General features: G+C 46.8%; 2 protein-coding genes across 3 annotated transcripts in view; both read right to left on the reverse strand.

The window, feature by feature from the left end:
* LOC140197877 (retinal guanylyl cyclase 2-like) overlaps positions 1–3,051 on the reverse strand; it is a 75,837-nt gene extending 72,786 nt beyond the window's left edge. The window contains 3 exon segments of the mRNA XM_072258427.1: positions 1,906–2,145; positions 2,148–2,565; positions 2,568–3,051. Coding sequence (XP_072114528.1) covers positions 1,906–2,145; positions 2,148–2,565; positions 2,568–2,807 — 898 coding nt within the window. The 5' untranslated portion in view covers positions 2,808–3,051.
* A 13,155-nt stretch (positions 3,052–16,206) lies between these two features.
* The window catches only part of cntrob (centrobin, centrosomal BRCA2 interacting protein), a 92,050-nt gene continuing 88,850 nt past the window's right edge, over positions 16,207–19,406 (reverse strand). For both annotated transcript variants that reach the window (XM_072258428.1, XM_072258429.1), the window contains exon 20: positions 16,207–17,899. In XM_072258428.1, coding sequence (XP_072114529.1) covers positions 17,765–17,899 — 135 coding nt within the window. In that variant the 3' untranslated portion in view covers positions 16,207–17,764. The remainder of the gene's footprint in view (positions 17,900–19,406) is intronic.

Below are 19,406 nucleotides of genomic sequence, written 5' to 3' on the forward strand. Positions count from 1 at the left end.
TGTGCCCCTCACTTCCGGCCCCTATACTTCCTCCTTGTCTCTGTAACCCCTCCATCCCCTACACTCCTCCCTGTCTCTGTAACCCCTCCATCCCCTACACTCCTCCCTGTCTCTGTAACCCCTCCATCCCCTACACCCCTCCCTGTCTCTGTAACCCCTCCATCCCCTACACCCCTCCCTGTCTCTGTAACCCCTCCATCCCATACACCCCTCCCTGTCTCTGTAACCTCCTCCATCCCCTACACCCCTCCCTGTCTCTGTAACCCCCTCCATCCCCTACATCCCTCCCTGTCTCTGTAACCCCTCCATCCCCTACACCCCTCCCCTGTCTCTGTAACCCCCTCCATCCCCTACACCCCTCCCTGTCCTCTGTAACCCCTCCATCCCCTACATCCCTCCGTCTCTGTAACCCCTCCATCCCATACACCCCTCCCTGTCTCTGTAACCCCTCCATCCCTACACCCCTCCCTGTCTCTGTAACCCCTCATCCCCTACACCCCTCCCTGTCTCTGTAACCCCTCCATCCCCTACACCCCTCCCTGTCTCTGTAACCCCTCCATCCCCTACATCCCTCCCTGTCTCTGTAACCCCTCCATCCCCAACACCCCTCCCCATCTCTGTAACCCCCTCCATCCCCAACACCCCTCCGTCTCTGTAACCCCTCCATCACCTACACCCCTCCCAGTCTCTGTAATCCCCTCCATCCCCTACATCCCTCCCTGTCTCTGTAAACACTCAATCCCCTACACCCCTCCCTGTCTCTGTAACCCCTCCATCCCCTACACCCCTCCCTGTCTCTGTAACCCCTCCATCCCCCTACATCCCTCCCTGTCTCTGTAACCCCTCCATCCCCTACACACCTCCCTGTCTCTGTAAACCCTCCATCCCCTACACCCCTCCCTGTCTCTGTAACCCCCGTCCCTACACCCTTCCCTGTCTCTGTAAACACTCAATCCCCTACACCCCTGCCTGTCTCTGTAAACACTCAATCCACTCATCACCCCTCCCTGTCTCTGTAACCCCTCCATCCCCTACATCCCTCCCTGTCTCTGTAACCCCTCCATCCCCAACACCCCTCCCCATCTCTGTAACCCCCTCCATCCCCAACACCCCCTCCCTGTCTCTGTAACCCCTCCATCCCAACACTCCTCCCTGTCTCTGTAACACACTCATCCCCTACACCCCTCCCTGTCTCTGTAACCCCCTCCATCCCCTACACCCCGTCTCTGTAATCCCCTCCATCCTCTACACACCTCCCTGTCTCTGTAAACCCTCCATCCCTTACAACCCTCCCTGTCTCTGTAAACCCTCCATCCCTTACACCCCCTCCCTGTCTCTGTAACCCCCTCCATCCCGTACACCCCTCCGTCTTTGTAACCCCTCCATCCCCTACACCCCCACCCTGTCTCTGTAACCCCCCTCCATCCCCTACACCCCTCCCTGTCTCCGTGACCCCCTCCATCCCCTACACCCCACCCTGTCTCTGTAACCCCCTGCATCCCCTACACCCCTCCCAGTCTCTGTAACCCCCCTCCATCCCCTACACCCCTCCCTGTCTCTGTAACCCCTCCATTCCCTACACCCCTCCCAGTCTCTGTAACCCCCCTCCATCCCCTACACCCCTCCTGTCTCTGTAACCCCTCCATTCCCTACACCCCTCAGTGTCTCTTTAGCCACCTCCCCCATTTCTCTCTAGCACTCAAGCCCTCCTACAACTCCGGCCTCCCTGCACACCCCACCCCTGACACTGCCTCGTCCTGTCATGCAGACTCCCCTCTTCCTCCCTTCCAAAGGCTGGGACCCTCGTCTGGCCTTACAGCCTGCCAGCCATGACATTCACAGAACTTCCCACAACACCTAACGCACATTGGACCCGGATTGGGAACACCGATGCTGGATGCCTACCTCTGACTCTGCTGACCTCCTTGATGCGCCTCAAGACACTGGCTGCTCCCGGGGCTCCTGCCCCCATGGTGAGTACCAGGGGCACCGAGAGGCCACAGCGCCGCAGGGAGGCGGCCAGCTCTCTGCCTGCAGCAGCCCAGTGGCCCCGGCCACCACTGACCACCACCCCCACCCGGGCCCAGCGGAAGTGCTGCAGGACAGTGTACAGCACTTGGGCAGCATGGGGCAGGGTCCGTGCGGAGTGGTGGGAACAGAGGGGACCTCCTCCTCCTCCTCTCCTCCTGACCAAGGGCAGGTCCAAGAGAAGAGGGGCTTGTCCCAGGCCTCTGCCAACAGCCCAGCTGCCTTGCAGTAGCCAGGGCTGAGTGGCCCGACGAAGGCAGAAGCCTGCTGCTCGAGCTGGACGAAGTCAGCCAGGGCTCGTGAGGCCTGGCATTCCTCCTCCAACAGAACGTAGTCAAACCAATAGCCAGCACCAGAGGAGGGGTCCCGGTTCACCCGCTTCGTGGCCAGCTGGGCCGCTGCCTCGGGCAGGGCCCGGGAAAAGATGGGGTCACAGGCCCAGGGCCCCAGTAGGCCCACCTTGAAGGTGGCGGGCCAGGCCCCTAGTGGCAGGCCGAGGACCACCAGGAGGGCCAGCTGCCCTCCCCTGGCAGTAAACTGGCAGGGGCTTCCCCCAGCCTAAACCACCTGAGGAGGAGGAGGAGGAGGGGGAAGGCGAGCCCAGGGGACATGGCGGTGCTCCAAGGATCCTCCCGCCCTTCAGTGGCTCCTTCACATCCCGACAGCAGCCTCGCAGCTCCTTCTGATGGACCTGAAGAGAACAAAGGGAAGAAACTAAACGAGTCATCCGACAGTTGGATCTTGCTGTGCAACACCCAGCCTGGCTGCAGGCAAGACATGATGTTAGGGGGAGTGAGTATGGAAAAAAGAGGAACGGTGATCTTCTGTGCCCTGGGGCAGGGTCTGCACTTTATATTACTGCTCCTGCTGAGTGAGGGGTGGATGGAGGGAGTTCCGCACAGCGGTGGGGTGAGGGGGGAGGGAAGGAGTGCCGCGTTGTGGGAGAAGTGAGGAGGGATCAGTGCACTGCTAGAGGGGTATTGGTGAAGGAGTGCCACACTAAGGAGCAGTAAGAAGGAGAGTCGCATTGAGAGAGGGGCAGTGAAGGCAGAGAATTGCACTGAGAACAGGGCCGTGAGGAGGGAACGCTGCACTGCGGGAAAGGGCAGTGGCAGCGAAAACGAACTGACACTCTACAGCAAGGAGGGTGGGAGAACAGTGATGCAGGAGGGGCAGTGAGAAACAAGGGAAACCAGCAGTAGGGGCAGAGGTGGGGGCGCTGTAACCAGGGCAGTTAGACTGTGGGTGTGCTACATTGTTGGAGGGCCTGTACTGAGAGACTGCCACAATGAGGGAGTGCCTTATTACAAGGGTTTGGTGAAACAGAGTAGCACTAAAGCTCAGTATTGTGGGTGCAATGAGAAACCAGGCCACTGCCTCACCTTTCTGAAGGATCTCTCAGGATATCTGTTTAGCATGCTGCTCTAATCTCTCTACATTCTTGACTGTGTGATTAGGCACAGCTCAAGCACCATCTATACAGTAGTGTGCAAAAGTTTAAGGAACATACAGTGCCTATAAAAAGTATTCACCCCCCCCCCCCGGAAGTTTTCATGTTTCACCCCATCCTCCCGCCACCCCACTAGGAATAGGGTTCCCCTCGTCCTCACCTACCACCCCACCAGCCTCCAGGTCCAACATATAATTCTCCGTAACTTCCACCACCTCCAACGGGATCCCAGAACTAAGCACATCTTTCCCTCCCCACCCCTTTCTGCTTTCCGCAGGGATCGCTCCCAACGCGACTCCCTTGTCCATTTGTCCCCCCCATCTCTTCCAACCGATCTCCCTCCAGGCACTTATTCTTGTAAGCGGAACAAGTGCTACACATGCCCTTACACTTCCTCCCTCACCACCATTCAGGGTCCCAGACAGTTCTTCCAGGTGAGGCGACACTTCACCTGTGAGTAGGCTGGTGTGATATACTGCATCCGGTGCTCCTGGTGTGGCCTTCTATATATTGGTGAGACCCGATGCAGACTGGGAGATCGTTTCGCTGAACACCTACGCTCTGTCAGCCAGAGAAAGCAGGATCTCCTGGTGGTCACACATTTTAATTCCACATCCCATTCCCATTCTGATATGTCTATCCACGGCCTCCGCTACTGTAAAGATGAAGCCACACTCAGGTTGGAGGAACAACACCTTATATTCCGTCTGGGTAGCCTCCAACCTGATGGCATGAACATTGACTTCTCTAACTTCTGTTAATGCCCCTCCTCTCCTTCTTACCCCATCCCTTATTTATTTATTTTTTTCCCCTTTCTTTCTCTCTTTTTTCTCCCCCTGTCCCTCTCACTATATCTTCCTCTGATGCTCACCTCCTGTCTTCTCCTATCATTTCAGATCTCCCCCTCCCCCGTTCAAATCTCTTACTGTTTCTTCTTTCAGTTAGTCCTGACGAAGGGTCTTGGCCCGAAATGACGACTGTACCTTTTCCTATAGATGCTGCCTGGCCTGCTGCATTCCGCCAGCATTTTATGTGTTTTGTAAAGAACTGGGAAAAATTGCAGTGTCTAGGTGTGCAAAGCCAAAAGAGACCTATCCACACAGACCCAAGGCTGTAATTGCAGGCAAAGGTGCATCTACAAAGGTGCAGGACTTGAAGGGGGTGAATACATATGCAAACAATTATTTTGTGTTATATAATTGTAATTAATTTTGACACAAGTGTCTTTTTTTCTGTTGATCAGTGTCAAAAAAGTCAAATTAAATCCATTATGATTTAATGTGTAAAACAATAAAACTTGAAAACTACCAAGGTGGGGGGGGGGGGTGAATACTTTTTATAGGCACTGTATGTACAGTTAAGATGCCCAAGACTTTTGCATAGTACTGTATGTTGGTTAAAAAAGGAAGATAGTTGGGAAACAAAATTAAGAGTACTTTGCTTTGTATTAGCTCAGTGGCACTGTGCTATTTGGTAACTGGAACAACATAATATACAATATTGTGCAAAAGTCTAAGATACCCTAGATATATCACTTTTGCACAGCATTGTAAATTCACTGCTGGCACAACTGATTTCCAAAACCATAGGAGTGGCTTGAAGAGCTGCCAATTTCAGTCCTGTAGTCATGTTTGGATATTCCCAGAAACATACCAACTGAATTCTCAGGGCGACTGGAAGCTCCCATTGCTCACAAGATCAACATGAACATTCGATAACAACCTTCCATTCATGGAGACAATTTGCTAACATAAACTACTTAACTTGCCAAATATTCTTTAACTGTAGCTATAATTATATGTGTTTTGGTATTTTTATGCTTTATAACTTTTAAACAAACAATCTCAGACGGTGACAAAAAGGCATACAGCAGTGAGATAGATTCCTGGTTGACTGGTGTTGCAACAGCAACCTTACACTCAATATCAGTAAGACCAAGGAAGTGATTGTGGACCAGGAAGAGAAAGTTGACGGAACACACACCAGCCCTCTTGGAGGGGTCAGCAGTGGAAAGACCGAGCAGTTTCAAGTTCCTGGTGTCAATATCTCTGAAAATCTATCCTGGGCAAAAACATACTGATGAAGGCACGCCAGCAGTTGTATTTCATTAGGAACTAGGAGATTTGATATGTTACCAAAGACACTCGCAAATTTCTGCAGATGTACCATGGAAAGTATTCCGACTGGTTGCATCACTGTCTGGTATGAAGGTTTGGGAAAAGCTGTAGAGGGTTGTAATCTCAGCCAGCTCCATCATGGGCACTAGCTTCCCCATCATTGAGGACATCTTCAAAAGGAGATACCTCAAGAAGGTGGCATCCATCATTAAGGACCCCCACCAACCAGGACATGCCCTCTTATCATAACTACCTTGCCTCCCTCTGGTGCTCCTCCCCCCTTTCCTTTCTTCCACAGCCTTCTGTCCTCTCCTATCAGACTCCCCCTTCTCCAGCCCTCTATTTCTTTCACCAATCAACTCCCAGCTCTTTACTTCATTCCACCCCCCCCCCCAGTTTCACCTATCACCTTGTGTTTCTCTCTCCCTTCCCTCCACCTTTTAAATCTACTCAATTTTTCCCCCTCCATTCCTGCCAAAGGGTTTTGGCCCAAAATATCAACTGCACTTTTTTCCCCATCGATGCTGCTTGGCCTGCTGAGTTCCTCCAGCATTTTGTGTGTGTTGCTTGGATTTCCAGCATCTGCCGGTTTTCTCTCGTTTGTGATTGAGAAGGGGGCATGTCCATTGAAGTAGTAGCAATGGAACAGAGCAGTTGGAAATGAAAGTTCAGGAACAAGGGAAAGACATGGAGAGGAACAGAGGCCAAGATATTACCAGCACCCTTACTCCTCCATTGAAGCCCTCAATGGAGGGATTTCCTGACTAATAACTCTGATCGGTGACAGGAACGTGGGACCAGTGCTGAAAAACAGCGAGTGGTGGGGTGACCTTAGTCCAAAGGTGGGACACCCTTCTGTTTCTAAAACCATGAGAGTGACTTGAAGAGCAGTCAACTTCAGTCCTGAGGGCATTGTTGGATATTCCCAGAAACATTCCAACTGCACTCCCAAGGGAACTGGAAATGCCCATTGCCCACAAGATCAACAAGAACTTATGAAAACAACCTTCTGATAATGGAGACAGATTGCTAACATAAACTGCTTATCTTGCACAAAATTCTTGAACTGCAGTCGTGTTTTTTTTATAATTCTGTGTGCTTTGTCCTTTTGTTTTATAACTTTTAACCACAGTTTTTAAACTTTTATTTTTAAGTAAAATGTAATGAGTATATCTGAAAGTCAGATACATTCTCTATTATTGACAGCCAACTAAGCTGGAGGTCATGAGTTGGTCGGGGTCAAAGTTGATTTGGCCTTTATGGAGGGGGTTTATATTGCTTTGCCTCCTATTGTGTGTCAGTCAAGCTGCAGAAGGTCCTGCTAATGGCCAAGGGTTCCTTGTTACAGGTGGACTTAGTTCCAGTTTGCTGCTTTGCATTCAGCCCATCATGTCCTCTCCACCATTCTATTATGGTTGATTTATTAACCTTCTCAACCCCATTCTCATGCCTTCTCTCTGTAACCTTCGATGTCCTTGCTAATACAGAAATAATTAACCTCTGCTTTAAGTGTACCCAATGACTTGGTCTCCACAGCTATCTGCAGCAACAGGTTCCATAGATTCACCATCCTTTGTCTAAAGAAACTCCTTATCTCTGTCCTCTACATGTCCATTCTATCTAGGCCTTTCAATATTTGATAGGTTTCATTGAGATCCTCCTCATTTTTCTAAACTCCAGCAGGTACAGGCCCAGAGCCATCAAACGGCCCTCAAGTGTTGACCCTCTCATTTCCAGGATCATTCTCGTAAACCACCTCTGGACCCTCTCCAGTGCCAGCACACTCTTTCATAGATCAGTGGCCAAGGACTGCTCACAATACTCCAAATGTGGGCTGGCCAATGCCTTATAGAGTGTCAGCATTACACTCTTGCTTTTTATATTTTAGTGCTTGCAAAATTTTATTTAATTTTAATTTTATTGACACACAGTGCAGAATAGGGCCTTCCAGACCTTTAAGATATGCTGCACCATAACCCCAGATTTAACACATGCCAATCACAGGACAATTTACAGTGACAATTAACCTACCAACTGCTAATTCTTTGGACTGTGGGAGGAAACCCACGTGGTCACAGGGAGAAAGTATAAACTCCTTAGAGGTAATGGCGGGATTTGAAATTGAGTTGCCTGTACTGTAAAGCATTCTAACCACTACATTACCATGCTACCAAAAATGAATACTAACAATGCATGTGCTCCAAGAAAAGAGGGTGGCAATTATGGGTGGAATCATGGCAATGGGTGGAAGAGCAGAGGAGAAGGTAAAAGGAATTTGTGAGAGAACAGATCGGAGGGAAATAAGTGAAGAGCTCTAGTTTCATATTTTACATCAGAATCATGGACGTATGTTGTTGTGTTACAGCAACAGTAGAGTGCAATACATGAAACAATGCTGTAATACAGTACACACACACATATATATACATATACATATATATACACACACATATACATATATACACATATACACACACATATATATACACATACATATATATACACATATACACCCACACACACACATATATATATATATTTTTAATGTACACACACTGTCCTGTGTCTAAATCTTGGGCATATATACATATAACTAGGGTGCCTAAAACTTTTGCCTAGAACTATATTTGTCAATGTGGAGCAGAGAGTAAGTTTGTAAATCTGGCGGGAGCAAAGGGTGTTGGGAATGGCAAGGATGGAGCACCATGGGAAGGGAGTGGGACAGGTGGCAGAGAAGGAATGCCAGGGCTGGGGGGGGGGGGGGGGGGGCGGAGTGTTGGCATGGGTGCAGACACACCCAGCCCTGAGACACCAGGCCAAGATCATTTGATTCCAAACAATTGTTTTACTGATCATTACAGAATGTCTCTCTGGTGTTTTCCTCTCCCTCCTCTCTCCTTTCCCCTTTTCCTGCCCCCTTCTCACTCTCAGTCCACAATAGGGACTCATATCAGAATCAGGTTTATCATCGCTCACGTCATGAATTTTGTTTTTTTTTATATAGAGAATGGTGTGAAAAACATAAAACCATCTGCTGAGTGGCAGTACTGTGGGTGAAAATGCCTTGTTAATGAGAGATGTCAGAGGAGAATGGCCAGATTAGGTCAAGCTGACAGGAAGGTGACAGTAAATCAATTAACCATGCATAGAGTCATAGAACACTACGGCACAGAAACAGGCCCTTTGACTCATCTAGTTTGTGGCAAACCATTAATCTGCCTGGGCCCATCCACTTGCACCTGTACCATAGCTTTCCATACCCGTCTCATCCATGTACTTGTCCAAATTTCCCTTAAATATTGAAATTGATCAAGAGTTCACCACTTGCATTGGCAGCTTGTTCCATGTTCTCACCATCTTCTGAGAGAAGTAGTTCCCCCTCATGCTCCCCCCTTTCCCTATAACTCAGGTCTCTTATAAACTTACTCTGCACTCTTTCAATCTTATTTAATCATATTCATCGTGTTGTGCTGCACAAGATTGCCGTTCACAAGGCTCCCCAGAAGCTAATCTTTTTAAAATATATTATTTCTGGTCCCTCCCAAAGTGCAACACCTCATACCAGCGGTGTGCAATAGAGCATCTCTGAATGCACGACATGTTAAATCTTGAAGTGGATGGGTTACAGCAGTAGAAGACCACAGAAATTACTTTTGTTAGGAGGTACTAAATCTACCACTCCCATCGGAAGCTCATCACACACCTTCAGATACCCGTTAAATATTTCATCTTTAAAACTAAACCTACAGTATGACCTCCATTTGTATTCTCACCCAACTTGAGAATAACAAGCCTGCAAGCATCTATACCCGTTACAATTTTATAACTCTCTAATATTTCAGAGTCATAGAAAAATACAGCATAGAAACAGGCCCTTTGGCCCATCTAGTCCATACTGAACCATCTCTCTTTATTCTCGCGCTCCAGGGAATAAAATCCTAACTTGTTCAACCTTTCCTGTCACTCAGGTCCTCAAGTCCCAGCAATATCCTTGTAAGTTTTCTCTGCACTTATTGATATATTTCCTGTAGGTAGGTGACTAGCCATAGAGTCATTCAGCACAAAAGCATCCCATTCAGCCCAATTACTCCATGCTAATTACGATGCTGACACAAATCAGTCCCATTTACCAGTATTTGACTTAAGTCCCTCTAAACCTTTCTTGTCCATGTACTACTCAAGTGGTTTAAATGTACTTGCCTCAACCATTTCCTCATTCCATAGAAAAATACAGCACAGAAACAGGCCCTTCGACCCATCTTGTCCAAGCCGAAGCATTTAAACTGCCTGCACCAGGACCATACCCTTCAATACTCCTACCGACCATGTACCTATTCAAACTTCTCTTCAACATTGAAATCCAGCTCGCAGGGACCACTTGTGCTTGCACCTCGTTCCACACTCTCACCACCCTCCGAGTGAAGCAGTTCCTCTTCATGTTCTCCTTAATCCATGACCTCTAGTTCTAACCTTAGTGGAAAAAAGCCCACTTGCATTTACCCTATCTATATCCCTCATAATTTTGTATACCTCTATCAAATTTTTTCTCAGTCTTCTATGTTCCAAGGAATAAAGTCCTAACTTATTCAATTTTTCCTCTTTATTCAGGTCCACCAGACCTGGCAACATTCTTTTAAATTTTCTCTGTAGTCCTTCAACCTCATTTACATCTTTCTTGTAGGTAGGTGACCAAAACTGCATACAATACTCCAAATTAAGCCTCAAAAATACCATATACAACTTCAACACAACCTAATGACCACCTTTGGGTTTTTAATTGTTTCCTATTAAATCTCTTCTCCCCCACCTTGAAGTTATTACTTCTAGGGAGAAAGATTGTGCGTAATCACTTATGTATGTGATTTTAATCACCTTGATCAGACCACCTTTGCCACCTACGCTTAAATGAAAATGTCTCAACCTTTTTCTATAATTCAGTCCTTCAAGTCCCAACAATATCCTTATAAATCTTAAGCCCAGAGATTCTGCAAACAGTGAAAATCTTGAGCAACACACACACACACATACAAAATGCTGACAGAATTCAGAGGGTGAGGCAGCATCGATGGAAAGGAATAAACAGTTGATGTTTTGGGCCGTGACCCTTCACCAGGATCAGGTAAAACTCCTCTGCACTCAATTCCTGCAAGGTGACTAAAACTGAACACAATATTCTAACTGCAATGTAAGAGGAGGGGTTGGGGATTTGGAGTCTGATGTTCTTGTTGGAGTTTTTACATGTGGGTCATCAGTTAGTTTTTGTGCGAGGGATGGGTTAGGGGTTGTGGAGTTTACGAGTTTTGTTTCTTTTTCTATTTTGTGTGGAGGGCAGTTGATTTCTTTCAAGGACTTCCATAGCTTTTCGTATTTCATGGCTATCTGAGAAGACAAATCTCAGAGTTGTATTCTGCGTCCGTACTTTGATAATAAAACAAACCTTTGAACATCTGAAAATTGCTCGTCAATGCCCTGACAATCAACAACACCCATCACACGTAATATAGCTCTGGATTCCTTTTGCCATAATACATAGGTAATTCTAGATTCATTTTACGGCCATACACTAGCATTGTTCACAGCAGGAAGACTGACTATACTTATGTTGTTTTAAGTTTCATCTTACACGCAATTTGATAGTTTGTGGTCAATTTTGCAAATAGCTGTACAGCATGAGTGATCAAATTCACCCTTGTCATTGACAGCAAAGCCCAACTGTGCTTCATATTCCTGCAAAGAGCCATGCACAGTCCATAACCAACATCACGGTTAATCTTATGAGGTTCTGTGGGTAGGACAAATCACCACAGGAATCTCAGTGCTATGAAATACAAGAACGAAGACATTTTCCTTGCATTTTTCTTTGAAGTGGCTAATTTTACACACAATTTTTGCTTTAAAATAAAACATCATATGCAAATTCACATCACCAAGAAGAAACTCACCTGTGAAACGTAGCGAGTACAGCAGGAGTATCTAGTCAAATCCAGCCCGAAGGTTAACCTGACAAGGAAAAAAAGTGGACAGAAAGGGAGGGAGAAAGAGAGAGCGAGAGACAGAGACAGAGACAGAGAGAGACAGAGACAGAGACAGAGAGAGACAGAGACAGAGACAGAGACAGAGAGAGACAGAGACAGAGACAGAGAGAGACAGAGACAGAGACAGAGACAGAGAGAGAGAGATGGAGATAGTGCTCCTTTAATGAATTCTAGGGTCTTAGGATTAGTAAGGAAAGGGTTTGGAGGAGAGGTTGAGACATTCAGTTGTCTGGGGTGGGGGGGGGAGCAGAGGGTGCAGCAGGGACCAGAGCAAGAGGCAGAAAAGGATGGAAAGAGAGAGACACAGAAAGGGACAGAGACAGCAGGCTTAGTTGAGATAGGTGTAGATCACCACTGCTTTAGCTCTCTCTCGTCTTACTTAATCCTGTTTCTTTACCACTATTTTGATTTTAAGCAGCTTACAGGAGATATTGCAATCATCTCAGGCAGAAACGATGGGGGGTGGATGAGCAAGAAACTGGTTGAACACTGCATGCCGATTAAGAGACACTTTTTACACAATTCACAGCTCAGAATGAGGCCATTCAGCCTACGGTGCCTTTGTTGGAAAAGCAGAATACATGGCTGGTGGAGACTCACAGCTCCAGAGACCCAGGTCCAATCTCAAACTCCTTCTCCCTCTCCCTCGCCATCTCCATCCCCTCCTCTGCCTGTGTGTGGAGTTTGCACCTTCTCCCTGTAACCATATGGGTTTCCCTGCATGCTCCAGTTCCCTCCCACACCCCAACAACATTTGGTATTAGTGGGTCAAATGGCCACTATAAGTGGCCCCTATAGTGTGTGGGTAAAGGGTAGAATCTGGGGGGTGTTGATTGGGAACATGGGGAGAATGAAGGACAGAAAAACCTGGGCCTGCCCTGTGAGCTGGCAGAAGCACAACGGACCAAGTGGCCTCATATGGAAAAACTGAGACTATTCCATATTCCTGGCTCTCAGCCTACATCCCTGCAGATCCACTATGTCCTGTTTCAGCATTTCAACCCAAAACGCTGACAATTCTACATACCACCACCTGCCTCTGCCCCCACTCCGACCCAGACAGACGTTGTTTGACCTGTGCGGTTCCTCCAGCAATTTGCTTGTTGCTCCCTGTCAATTATTTGAGTGAGCTGCTGAGTACTTAGGGAAAGGCATTCTGCCTTCACAACCTCTCTGGGCTGCAACTCTCAAATCGCCTGCTGCTCTCGGGGTGAAAACCAACATCCCAGAATTTCTGTTAAGAGTCTCGCCTGTCTTTGAGATCCCACCCTCATCATCTGTTTTCCAAAGAGAAATTGGTTCTTTCTCCTCACCTTGCCTCGGGCTCCTGTAATCTTACGCATCTCCATTAAACCTTTGTTCCAACAAAAAGGACACAGTGAAACATCTTCCCCACCCCACCCTAACACCATCAAGTTGAAGCAGCCATGTACTTGTAATACATGGTGTAATACAGCATGGAAACAAGCCCCTTGGCCCAACTCGTTCATGCTGATCATGATGGACACTAAGCTCATCCCACTGGCCCATATATTTCCAGTCCACGTACTTAAATTCTAAACACCTTTTTAAATGTTAGAACCATAGAACCATAGAAACTACAGCACAGAAACAGGCCTTTTGGCCCTTCTTGGCTGTGCCGAACCATTTTATGCCTAGTCCCACTGACCTGCACACGGACCATATCCCTCCATACACCTCCCATCCATGTATCTGTCCAATTCATTCTTAAATGTTAAAAAAGAACCTGCATTTACCACCTCATCTGGCAGCTCATTCCATACTCCCACCACTCTCTGTGTGAAGAAGCCCCCCCTAATGTTCCCTTTAAACTTTTCCCCCCTCACCCTTAACCCATGTCCTCTGGTTTTTTTCTCCCCTTGCCTCAGTGGAAAAAGCCTGCTTGCATTCACTATCTATACCCATCATAATTTTATATACCTCTATCAAATCTCCCCTCATTCTTCTACGCTCCAGGGAATAAAGTCCTAACCTATTCAACCTTTCTCTGTAACTGAGTTTCTCAAGTCCCGGCAACATTCTTGTAAACCTTCTCTGCACTCTTTCAACCTTATTTATATCCTTCCTGTAATTTGGTGACCAAAACTGAACACAATACTCCAGATTTGGCCTCACCAATGCCTTATACAACCTCATCATAACATTCCAGCTCTTATACTCAATACTTTCATTAATAAAGGCCAATTTACTATGCCTGCCTCAGCCACTTTCTCAGGCTGCTCAATTCCAAGAGCATTGCTAGAACAGGACTGAGAACAGCACAGAAGCCACATAATATGGAAATAACAATTCTTTGATTATGTCCTGCATATCATAGAGTCATACAGCACAGAAACAGGCCCCTTGGCCCAACTCACCAGATTGCCCACCTAAGCTAGTCCTACTTGCCCCATATCCATCTAAAGCAAGGTTTCCCAACATTTTTGTGCCATGGACTAATACCATTAAGTAAGGGATCTTTGGACCTCAGGTTGGGAAACCCTACTGTAAACCTTTCCTATCCATATTTACTTCCTGCCCGTTATGCCACTGGCATTTCAGACCGCCATGAAGGCCCTCCATCTCTGTCTGCCTATATTGTCACAGTATAGATGTAGAAGGATTCTTCATTGCTGTTCTGTAACAAATTTGTTTTGCCAGTCAGGGTTGTTGGCCCTGAGCTGAACCCCCGAGCCTAAAGGACCAGTGGACCACTCTCAGTCTGGCCTCTAACCTTTGATCTGTTTGGCATGGGTGACCTTACCAAGAGCCAAAGCACAAGACCCTGACTCCAGCCAAAATAGCTCTCCAGGTCATTGAGGCACACAAGCCTCTAAACCCTACAACAAGGTTGAGGTCCTCTTGGAGGTTTCCTATCCATGTACCTGTTCAAATGCCTTTCAAATGTTGTTAATGTACCTTTCTCAACTACTACTTCTTGGAGTTTATTCCATATACTCACCACCCTGTGTGTGAAGAAGGTCCCTTTTAAATCTCTATCCTCTCACCTTAAACCTAAGCCCTCTTGATTTTTGGTTCCCCTTCCCTGGAGGGGAGAAAAGGACAGTGTGCATTCATCCTGTCAGCCTTGGGGCAGCACGGTAGCGTAGTGGTTAGCACAATCCTTTACAGTACCAGCTGTAAGATTGGAGCTCAGTTCCCACCGCCATCTTTAAGGAGTTTATATGACGGGGCCAGCCACCCTCTCCAAGTTCAGTCTGTCCGTGGAAGCGGCTGGCTCTGCAGCGCTCTGTGGAGAGTGAAGGGCACAACAAGGCACAGGAGTAGTCATGGTCGTCTACTGCAACCAAGGAAGATCCCAGTTGTGATGAACTGGAAATGGACTTCTGAGATTGAGAGAGTGGAACTACCCCAGTGCAACGCTTTTCCATTTTAAACTCTCCCGCATGGGCCCTTTTGGGTGGTTCACATCTGTCACCGCCGGATACAATGGACAATCAATCACTACAACGCCAGCAACCCAGGTTCAATCCGCCACTGTCTGTATGCTCTCCCCGTGACAGTGTGGGTTTCCTCTGGGTTCTCCAGCTTCCAAAGACGTAAGGGTTAGTAGGTTAATTGGTCACACGGGCATAACTGGGTGGCGAAGACTCAGTGGCCCCAAAGGGCCTGTTATTGTGCTGAATCTCTAAAGAAATATTATGCTCTCTACAATTCGGTAATACTTTGGTTAAAGTGCAGAGTCACAAAACTGCATTTAGGAGGGATGATGGCGCCTAACGGCGACTCCTTTGCTGCATCTTAGGAAACAGTTCTATTTCTACCTTTAATATCTTTATTTTTCCCTTTCAGGGTTCTTTTGAAGACCCTGACCTGGAGTTACACGCAGGCTTCGGTGCTTTGTAGGAATGGGACCCGTTCTCGGGGTTTCACAACTGGCCGCTATTTGACATGCCAAGGGTTTGGCCTAAGAATCTCGATCGTGTTCAGAAGCATAAGATCTCGGGGCTTGGAGACGGGCGGATCGAAGGTCGGTGTCACGGCAGGAGACTCGCGTGTCGTTGGGGAGGCCAGAAAATCTTTCGCTGTGGGTTCATAGACCTGAGGTCTTTGCGATTTTCGAACACAGAGCTTGAAAAAAGCGACAAAACGAACTTTTAAGATCGTAAACCAGCGGGTTGTTGTTATGTCTCCAGCTCGCTGTGAAAATGGAGGACACCTCCCTCTCCCTTTCCAGGGAGAAAGAGAACCTGTGGTTTGTCGAATGTCGGATGAAATGCAAAGCTTTTGGGGTAACTTTGGTCTGTGTCTTTGCTACTTGGGCTCAGTGATGGTACCGATACTTACATTTTTTTTGCCGGTGGGGAGAGGGGGGATCATTGCTTGCTGCCACTTACGCATGGGAGGGGGGAGCTGGGGGGGACTTTGGGGTTCTCACGTTTAACTGTTGTTCATTCTTTGGGGCAATTCTCTGTTTTCATGGATGTTTGTGAAGAAAAAGTATTTCAGGATGTATGTTGTATACATTTCTCTGACATTAAATTTGACCTTTGAACTGTTAGAAGTTTCAAATCCTGGGGATACAAAAATATGCAAAGCAAAAGGAGGTTTTTAAAAATAGCTCTATAAAGTTTATTATATAAAATCCATATTAAAATAAGGCACTTAAGATTATTTACAAAAATAAACATACACACATGCACAAATATAGGGAAGCAAATGACAGCATGCAGACAAAAATCACCTGCGATGCAGGAGATTAAGTTCAGTTGTCACACAAAGCCTCTGAAAAGTACATATTAGTGCTAAGAGTTAAATAGTATAGGACGTTTGAAAGGATTTATCGTCCTGGAGGTACTTGAGGGAAGGCAAGGGTAACACTGCTAGCATAAAAAAGAACCAAATTTCTTTTGAACTGCCCTGAACACATTAAATCCTTTTCAGTTGGATGAAATGGAGGCCACGGAGGGTGACCTCTGCGAGCTGCTGGCTATGAGCAAAAGCAAGAGGATGAACCCCATTACCATGTATTTCAGTCAGACTCAGGTGGGACACACACTGGGGTTACAACGTCCAGTACAGGGGTCAGGGTAAGATGTTCAAGGGAGCACTAAATGAAATAGTCACGCTCGTGAGACCTCTGATTGGACAATGGGCAACACAGGATGTCCATGCAAACACAAGGTATCACAGCCAAAATATTTATCAGGGGATCAAGTAGTACAACTCATATGCTTCCTCAAAAAAACTTTAGCCCTGCACACTTCTTGGAATGAACAGTTCCTTTAGGGTCGCCATAATTAAGGATCTTGGGAATCTGACTTGGAGCAAACAAGCTTTCTGCTGCCTATGACAATCAACATTTGGGACATCATCCCTTGACCACACAAAAGCCGATTGTTCAGTAAATAATATAACTATAAATCTAAGCTTCCTGCCGTCTAAGACAATGGGTGTTTGGGCCATCACCTCTTGACCATTCTCAAAAACATAGACGTACAGCATGCAGACATGGGGAAAGAATAAATCAGTGATAAAGAAACAATGGCCAGAAGAACAAGAATTTAGTCATGGGCATCTCAAAATGCCAATTTTTTAGTAAATGATGCAGATGCAAATCTAGATTTTAACGCAAAGCATTAAAGTTATGTAAATGCCCAAAACAAACTTCCAGTATGTCAACAAGTAAATAGGAGATTCATGCTCTGGTGGTATTACTGGTATATTAACTCTCCACAGACAGTTATGAGAAGGTTGAGGAGCTAAAATGAGGAAGTGAATTAAAGGGTAGGCGAAATTGATGGAACCTGTCACTAGTGGGATGGAACAAGTTTTGAAGAGAAGGTAGTTGCTGTAGTGAACAAAGATTGTCACTTCCAACCTACACAATGCTCAAACTTCAACTCCAATATGCTGGACAGATTAGCACCTCTCAAATTTTTGGCACCTGCTGTTGAAAAACAATTAGGTTCTCCACGGACTGAGTGGAATTTGATTCAAACTCCCTCTACAACCAATCAACTCGCCTCCGACCATGGAATCGCTCTGCAGAGGCAACGCCAATCAGGTTTGCAGGGTTACGGTTGGTCTGGAGATGCAACGCAGCCCTACCATACAACCGGCCGCTCACGGTTCAGTGTCAGGGAATAGCAACACCTCGCAGGTCAGTTTGCCTATCTCCAGACTGCTGCCTTGGCCCCCCGGCTGCCTCCTCCCTGGGAGGGCGGCACACCTCTCCTCTTGTCTTTACTAGAGCTGGGGCGATTCTCCGGCCTGTTGCTGGTGATGCGCTTCTGGCTTGGCAGACTCTGAGGAGAGAAGAGGGGAGGAGAAGTCAGCAGGCAGATAGTAACCCCTCCACAAGTACCACCTTCAAAATGGAAATGCTGATGACTATCCGCATTAGCATTCACTCACAATCTGGCTAAAACCATGGTCCACGAGAACTTGTCAAAGATCTTGAAATGGGGCTAAAGTTGTGGTCTTGAAATCAAGATTATTTTGTGTTTGTTTTGAATTCTAAGCAAAATTTGCAAATTAAAGTGTGTTTATTTATATATAAAAAAAAGGATGTAGGTCTTTCTAGAATATAAAAGCTAGGAAGTGAGGCTGAGGCTTTATAAGACATTGGTCAGACCGCACTTGGAATATTGGGTGCAGTTTTGAGTCCCTCATCTCAGAAAGACTGTGTTGACATTGGAAAGGGTCCACAGAAGGTTCATGAGAATGATCCTGGAATGAAAGGGTTAATGTATGAAGCGTATTTGACGGCTCTGGTCCTGCATTTACTGAAATTTAGAAGAATGAGAGGAGATTTCAATGAAACCTCCGAATATTGAAAGGCCTAAATAGTGGATGTGGAATGCACAACCCCGGAATAGGACGCCCCTTTAGAACAGAGATGAGGAGGAATTTCTTTAGCCAGCGGGTGACGGAATTCGTGCCACAGACAGCTGTGGAGGCCAAGTCACTGGGTATATTTAAAGCAGTTTGATAGGTTCTTGGTTTGTCAGGACATCAAGGGTCTTGGGGTTAATAAATCTGCCACGATGGAATTTGGAGCAGACTCGTGGTCGGAATACTCTAATTCTGCTCCTATGTATTATGGTCTTGTAGATTTGCCTGGTGGTCTTTACAAAGGGTAACATTCAGTGGGTTTGGAATCAGCTGGGTAAAGACTGAAGACTTTTTTTGTGAAAGGATTAAAGAGCTACTCTCAGCAACAGTGACAGATGGTCAGGCAGTATCTGAACAAGAGATTTCTCCACTCTGGTACTTCTTCCTCTGTTGTTGAGAGTTTCCTACATCTTCTGCCTCTATTTGAGATTTCCAGCGTTTGCTGATTCTCAATTAAAGGACTCATCTGCACATGTGGTGGTGGGGGAGAACAACATGCCTTCCCTGTGCTCTCAGGGGTTTTGTTTTGTAACTCACTAAAATTGCCCCTACAGTTTCATGAATTAGGTGATTCAGGAATGGACACGGGGAAATACGCCCCCATTCGGGACATGTATTAGAAGTGCCACAAATGCAGTGCCTCCAGCATTGTCAAAAATCCCTCCCATTCTTTCCACAATCCCTGTGACCTCCTACCATCAGGGTGAAGGTAACGCAGCATAAAACCCAGAACTGTCAGGCTGGGTAACACTTGGCAGTTAAGTTCAGGGGCCGGCTGCCCCCTAAAACTCACACCTGACCATCTATCACTGTTGCTGAGACTAGCTCTTTAATCCCCTAACACACATGCACAACCTGTCTGAATGCCCTGCTGTCCCATTCTACCCCAGGGATGAGCTTAAACAGGCATTTTATATG

The sequence above is a fragment of the Mobula birostris genome, chromosome 5 (assembly GCF_030028105.1).
Source record: "Mobula birostris isolate sMobBir1 chromosome 5, sMobBir1.hap1, whole genome shotgun sequence".
NCBI lineage: Eukaryota > Metazoa > Chordata > Chondrichthyes > Myliobatiformes > Myliobatidae > Mobula > Mobula birostris.